This window comes from Diplotaxodon limnothrissa, linkage group LG18, assembly GCF_057381915.1.
Source record: "Diplotaxodon limnothrissa isolate DT_005_m linkage group LG18, D_limnothrissa_male_GT1.1, whole genome shotgun sequence".
NCBI classification, from domain to species: domain Eukaryota; kingdom Metazoa; phylum Chordata; class Actinopteri; order Cichliformes; family Cichlidae; genus Diplotaxodon; species Diplotaxodon limnothrissa.
This window is the reverse complement of record NC_140613.1, coordinates 32106523-32113948: the sequence shown is the minus strand read 5'-3', so window position 1 is coordinate 32113948 and position 7426 is coordinate 32106523. Positions and strand designations below refer to the sequence as shown.

The 7426-nt window shown below is 40.1% G+C and overlaps 1 protein-coding gene across 1 annotated transcript; it reads left to right on the top strand.

Annotated features, from left to right (window-relative positions):
- Positions 1 to 2372, top strand: irx4b (iroquois homeobox 4b). The gene is made up of 6 exons (XM_085378464.1): positions 1 to 45; positions 368 to 553; positions 754 to 866; positions 1179 to 1335; positions 1518 to 1671; positions 1786 to 2372. Exons 1-6 carry the CDS (start codon positions 1 to 3, stop codon positions 2370 to 2372), a joined length of 1242 nt encoding a protein of 413 aa, XP_085234590.1.
- The last annotated feature ends 5054 nt before the right edge of the window (positions 2373 to 7426 follow it).

Here is a 7426-nt window from a genome sequence, read left to right as displayed (position 1 = left end):
ATGGCTTACTCTCAGCTGGGATACTCCTACTCCACCACGCCACAGGTACGGGTAGTATATTGTTTTGTCTTTGATGTTATTGATGAGGGCCTGAGCTAAATAAGGAGGATAAATAGATTTTAACTGGTCAAAAAATAGTCCATCAACAAGTCCACAATGGAGAAAATGTGACAAAATCAGCACATCGGTGCTGTTTTATTCCAGCTTTTGTTTTGCTTTTGAGAAAATAACTGAGATTAAACATTTGCTCCTTTGTGAAAGTTAGGAGACATTTAAAGCGCCAGTGTACGTAAGAGAGTTTCTATACACACCAGATTCCCTTTCCTTTATGGATATCAGTGAGTTCGTTTCATACATTTTTCCTTAGTTTCTGATGACTTCAGGCTCCCTGGCCGGTTGCTTGGAGCCGGGAACCCCCCCGTCCCACCCGGTGCTGCGCTCACCGGGCCACCAGCTCACCCCAGGAGCAGGCATCGGAGTCTACAGCGGCCCTTATCCCAAGAGCCAGAGCTATTACAACACCTGCGCTACGGACGCCGCTCTCTATTCCAGAGTGAGTGTCACACTTCACTTCTAACTCTTTAATTCTCGGATTTCAAAGTGTTCACTTCCGGATTTTTTTTCTTATTCGTTTTGCCCTTACAGTAAAAACGTGTAAAGATTGTCTCTTGTGCAGGAACATTTCTGAAAACACATAAATAAATAAAAGTTTGTTTAACCTTGATTAGGCATTAATTTCTTCAATATTTTCAGGGGCCACTAGATCACAAAGAAGGAGCTGCATCTGTGCATGTGGGGACATCTCAGACTCCTGCCTATTATCCTTATGAATACACATTTGGACAATATCCTTATGACAGATATGGGTAAGTGAACAAGAATGTTTTCACTGCTCTTAAATTAAAACATATTTTTAACATGATAACTGTAAAATATCTGTGTCAGCATTATCATTTACTTCAGAATGATGGGAAAAACCTGTCTGTAGCAGGTTTATGGAGTCAGTGTTATACTATAATAAGATTTATTATATTTATAGTGTTTTATTGTAATTTACTCAAATTTAATTGTAATTTATAATACCACATTCTTACGAATATCGAGTTTTCTTTCCCTCTGTTTTTCACTTACTTTTGGTATGAGCTAACTGTTTATTTGATTCTCATCATCTGGCTCAGTTATTCCTGCTCAGACGGCGCTTCGCGTCGTAAAAACGCCACCCGAGAGACCACCAGCACCCTTAAGGCTTGGCTGCAGGAGCACCAGAAGAACCCCTACCCCACTAAGGGGGAGAAAATAATGCTTGCCATCATCACCAGAATGACGCTTACGCAAGTGGGTTCTTGTAAAATATTTGATGTTTATCGGGAAATTTTTGGGTTCTGTTGCATGATAATGTGTCTGATTTTCACCTTTTCCTAATTCCATACAAATAGTACATTTTCCCACATTTCGACTTTCCTTCTCCTCCTTTTCTAACTTTAAGTTCGCTTCTGATTTCTCCTTCCTTCCCTCAGGTGTCTACGTGGTTTGCAAATGCACGCAGGAGATTGAAAAAGGAGAACAAGGTGACGTGGTCACCGCGGGCTTGTAAAAGCTCAGATGACCGAGGCTGTGAAGATGACAGTGATGAAGCTGAGAAGCCACTTAAAAGTGACAAGGAGCTTCCTGGTATGCAAGTCCTAAATCAGTCTGCCAGCAAAGTTTGCTTTGTTTCATGGTTTTCCGAGCTTTGACTGTTATGCACAGACTCTTTACTGTCGGTGTCGTTTGTTTTTTTCTCAGAGCAACAGTGCGCAGACCTGCAGAGTGATCTTGAGGACTTCGATCTGCTGGAGTCTGATGCTTCTGATTGTGATCCAAAGCCACAGTTTCTACCTGAGGACAATGAAGTGAACCCAAACACAGAGCTACCCCACGTGCATCTCGCACACAACCCAGATACACTGCACAGAAAAGAGAGACTGTCCCCTGACTGCCCCAAACTCACACCGGTCCAGCACCAAAGCAGCTCCTTCTATCTTAATGCAGACCTTCGAAGCACAGATGCCAAACCCAAAATCTGGTCCATCGCTCACACTGCTGTGTCTTTGGATGCCAGCTTGCAGTCTGAGTACCCGCCATGTATGCTGTCATCAACCGGTACTTCCTCGTCACCCGGGTATCCGACCAACATGGCACTCACCAAGACAGAAAGGCAACAGGAATCTCCAGTCGCCACACTCAGAGAATGGGTGGATGGCGTTTTCCACGGCCCTCCTTTCCAACAGCCCAAACCGGCTGAGGTATGGAAAGGCCTAAACGAAGCTACGATAGAGAGCAGAACACCTGGACAGTCCTTTGAAATTGGGCGGTCTGCTTCAGCTTTGTAGTTCATCAACAAGCCATCGTTGGGAGAGACTGACTTAAACTCGACTTAATGTGAAAGTCGATATTTTGACTGTGTGACTTGATCAGCTGACCGTTCACTAAGAGCCACTCCCTGTTTGCCTGTTGAAGTTTCCATTTTGTTTTAAGGCAGGACCGCCAGTTCTAGTTCAACAACTGTTTTTGCGGGCTTGAAGACAGTGGGTAAAAATGTCATGCTTAGAGTAAAATCTTAGTATCTTTACCAGCTCACAATCCAGACTGAGCCATGCTAACAAGCTTAAGTGAAGGCAGTGTCATCCCCCGTTGCACTGTTTTTCCTCGTTCAGAGAATGGTTTAAAAAAGACATTCCTTTTACTAAAGGCCCATGCACACTGCTTCAGGAAATCCAAAGCCCGGCAGACCCGCTCTGCATAGTCACAGTTGCTAAGCTATGATTGGAAAATAGTTTATTTTATTGAAGGAATTTAGTGAACGGTCAGTTATTGGTGTATGATCCTAATGTGGCAATTTGATATCCCCAATGCTCTCTTACAAGTTACAGACTGTTGCAAACTACATCAACGATCAACTGTCACGGCACACTTCTCTGCTCCAAGGCTGTATGATGCACACACATGAAAAAATACAGTGTTGTACACTTGCACGATAGCCTGCACATGCACTGAGTCACAGAAATAAAAGGCGTGTTACTTAGCATGGCAAAGTTCTCCGACTGTGCCCTTACATTAGCTGCCCACTGTCTGGAACCAATAGTAGAATCACGTTAGCTGATATAAATCCAGTTCAGGGGAAAGGGAATATACCTCGGCAGTTTTGGATGCGTGTGTGAGTGTGCCACAGACAGGGTATTTGTGTGTGTTTTGAAGGAAAGAAAGGGGGAATGTGAGTGGTATTCAGCCGTGACTAATGGAAACACACAGAGGAGGGTGCTGCTAAATTGTTAAATCGATGCCACTTCCACCTCGGCTCCAGATATAGCTGCAATCAGCGATGCGTCCCTTTTCATTAGACGGCTTTTGACTTTGTCAACCTGGGACTGCAAGAAAATCCACCACAAGCAAAATGCTTCATAAAAGCTCTTAAGTAATTTTAACTAAGTGTCACGTCTTTATCCCCTCTGGTGATTTCTTTTTCATGCAGGCAATAAATAGAAAAGATTGCTATAATAAACAGAAATCAGGCAGTTATCATTAGCCTAAATAACTTTTTTTTTAAGAAAAAATGCGTTTTCATCAACTTTAATTATTAAAGGAACCTCCACAAATTTCACAAATAAAGCACAACAAGAAACAGTGAAGAGCTGTTGTCTTTTTCCTTCACCCCCCCAACAATATTTCTGCTCATCCTGTTTTCGATTTAGTAGCAGTGATAAAGTATTTATCAGAACAGAGGAGGGATCTGCCTGGGCTTTGTATGGAATTAACCATTTCAAATTAAATAATTCAGGATGAATTCAACCGAGAATTTCATTCTGTTTCTGCTTCATAAATAAGTAAGATCTAAGATGATAAATAATGACATCTGACGTTTTATTTCTGGAAAGTTTTCTTTCTCCTGCTTGCTGGCGACTGGGATCTTATTTTGGTAGGCTGCAGATATATCTTTCATATTTTCGCTCAAATTTTTACATTTTTCAGTCCAAATTTAATGAACCAGAACAGGTACAATTTTGTTTCTGGTTTAAAAACAATCTTGAGGCAGATTTGACTTCAAAAGAAGAAGTACTAGTGTTGTGAAGGACGCTGAATGACAGCCAGATAAGAGGTTGGCTTTGTGCTAAGTGGGGAAAGAGATATAAGGGTATACTTGCTCTCACCCTTAGCCGTTTGAGAAAAAACGTTTTTCCTCTGGTAGAGAGAACAGGGAGTACGGGGAGAGGAATATGCATTTTATCAAGTTGTGTCAATGTGACTTAGCTTTGGTTAGGAAAAGGTCCAGCTTCCCTTTATATGTTAATTGGCAATTGTTTTCAATACAGTGTTTGTGCCTGTGTTTTCATTATATAATTTCATGAATAATATGCAAACTTATTGTAAAATTCAGACAAGCAACAACACATTTATTGTCAACTAAGGGTCAGCAGCATGAAGCTGTGACCACAGTACTGACATGTACACTTAAAACTGACATGGCTAAAGGTTGCTTACTTACACATTCAATCACTGTGCAACATTAGCACTCAGTGGAAATTTACGGCCACCAGAAACTGAGCGCATTACTCATTTCCTATTGTGGTCTAAAATAACTGCTAAGAAAATGATTCATATTTTGCTGATAAACACTCCACTGTACTCGCTAGCTGGTTGCAAGTCTGCCTCACTAAAATTGGCTCATTTTTTTTCTTTGTTACTCAAAGTAGAACCAAAATAGTAGGTTAGAGCTATAATCTTAAAAACCAAAATCAAAGAGCTGGAAAACATTTCAAATAGTCCAGCTCTTGGAAAGTGAACAATCTATTGATTACATTAGCATAGCCTTAGTACAAAAAAAAAAGACTTGAAGCCATCATACTTTGGTTTCTGGACTGCCTTTTTTAAGCCTTTGGTAATTTTGGTGTTACAATCCAGATTATTTCTTTTTCTAATTGTTTGGGGGGGGGGGGGGGGGGGGGGGGGTCTTTTAATTTAAATACATTTTAACCCACATTTGGATGATAGAGTAGCTCTGGAGAGCTATTAGCTAACATTAGCTTGGTTAGCAAGGTACTACGGTAATTCAGTGCTAGCATATTGGATGGCAGTCTGATTTTGGCTAGCAGAAAACAGCTTTCAAACTGAATGAGGAACTGGAGAGACTGAACAACAAACCTAGTGTGTCTTACGATGACTAAATGCTGAAGAAAAAACAACTGTCACTCAGATGCAGTTACAACTGATAAGATATAACTTTAAGCATAAAACAGGTTAGAGCAGGGGTGTCATACTCCAGTTCTCAAGGGCCAACATCCTGCTTGTTTTTGAGATATCCCTGCCCTACCAGCTGCTGAATATGTAGATCAGGTGTGCTTTGCCAATAAGAAGCTACAAGGGCAGTACAGTGGACCTCAAGGCCTGGAGTTCGACACCTGTGGGTTAGAGGACTGAACTGTGTAAATTCATCCCCCATACAATGGCCAGAAAGAACAAATTAGCTATTAGAAAAAGAATTAGCTATAGAGAACAAACTGTTTTTTGTACATGTAAGAAAAGTTTTAATGCGGTATATCTGAACATTTTAAAAAAGGAGTCTATGAGGACTGACTACAGACACCATAAAACACTGATGTATCTTCCAAGTTAGGAAAACGAAGCCAATGCAGAAGTACCTTAAACTGCATTCTCTCTTATAGCAATGGTCCTACAGAATCTATGGGGGAAAAAGCTTTCAGCCTTGACCTCGGTAAACACTTTCCTGCTGAGCTTATGGGCTCACTCTTTTTTGGTCAGATTTAATAATAGTAAAAATTAAAAATTAACATTCTGCAAATGGTAAATGGAATGGTACTTACCACCATATAGCACTCACCACTTATAGCACCTTTCTACTCAGTAGAACAGTCAGGCTTTCTAGGGCAACTCTCATTCACACAGTGACAAACATACTCATACTGTGCTTTTATATATTCCAAAGCACTTTCTAACATTTACTCCCGAAAAATGCATCAGGATCCAAACTAGAGGATTCGGGGATTCAGCCAACGACCTTCTGATTAGCAGACAAACAGCTCTGTTGATGTGTTCCAGATTGAGTTCCATGTGCCAAGTAAAAATTTTCATCTGGAACATTCAATGATATGGGATTTCCAGTTTGGAAAGGTGGAGCAGCCCCACCAACCTAAAGTTTACATTCCTAAACGGAGGCAGCGGATGCAAACAGTAGTAAAACTGTTGAACCTTTAATCTGTTGTGGATCTGTGACTTGTGCCACAGGCAGAGCATTGACTTGGCTCTATCCATGGATGTGCTGCAGCAGTCTTTTTAACCCCCACCCTCAAAAACATATTATTGTCTTTGCTAGTGATGCTTGAATTGGTCTACCTTGCTAAGAAGTAAAAAAGGTTTTTGTGCCTGCTCTGACACACTAACTCAGGAATGATGTCACTCCCGAGTCACCCGAGTAACAATCAGACAACATCTTACTCATACTATGTTTAAAAAAAATGGAGGATTATTTGTGATATGAAACTGAAACTTCTTTGGCTAACAACTTGTCAATGAGGGGGCTTCAGTCAGAAAAAGAGAAAAAAGAAAAAAACGCACTTTTTGAGGTTCCAAAAGGAAAGCAAGGTAGCTACATCAATCTTTTATGCTGTCTATTGGACTAATTTAATTTTTTAAGCCAGCCTCAAGTGGCTTTCCAAGGAACTGCAGTTATTTACACTTCCATGTTAGCTTCATTTAAATAAAAAAGAGGAAAAAAACTTCACTTATAGAATATGAACAAACAATACATGTCAATGAAATTTGGGCAAAACATTTGTATTGTTGTTAGCTAAAGCTACACTCAAAAAAATCAACTAGGGCATGTGTTTGATTAACAAAGTAGTAATATGTTTACATCACATGAAGAAATCATTTTTATGCTCATTAAATGATTCATTCTTTTTTGTTGAATATAAATCAAAGAAAACTTTGATGAGTTAAATTCGTTCATGGCAATCCAATGAGAATGAGGTCCATCAAACCAAAGGCTCTGATAGCGTCATGTATTGCGCATGCTCCACGCCCACCGGATGCGGAAAGGTCCGTTGAGAAGTTAACGAGCGCACGTGGAGTTACTTCTTTGGCATACCTGATAGTGAGGTAAGTAATATTTCTTGATATATTTATTTAGGTTAGTGGAGTGAGAGATAAATACTATTAGTTAAAATTTTTTACCTGTGTAGTGTGGAGATATAGAGGAGTTTTATATATAGCAGGCAGGTTGTAGACCCAAACATTTTTCAAATGTAAGTCGGTGAATTTAATGTTTTTTTTTTAAAACTTAACCGGAGTCGCTAATTGTTGCAACAGAGCAAAAACTGATGAGGTTATTTTGGTAAGTTCGTTTTTTTGTTTTTGTTTCTGTCGACTTTGA

What these genes read in the sequence shown, in the direction of transcription:
- irx4b (XM_085378464.1), top strand. Translation starts at nt 1, where the DNA reads ATGGCTTACTCTCAGCTGGGATACTCCTACTCCACCACGCCACAG. An exon ending in ACGCCGCTCTCTATTCCAGA is followed by an intron (nt 554 to 753) that starts GTGAGTGTCACA and finishes CAATATTTTCAG; the next exon opens with GGGCCACTAGATCACAAAGA. An exon ending in TATCCTTATGACAGATATGG is followed by an intron (nt 867 to 1,178) that starts GTAAGTGAACAA and finishes CATCTGGCTCAG; the next exon opens with TTATTCCTGCTCAGACGGCG.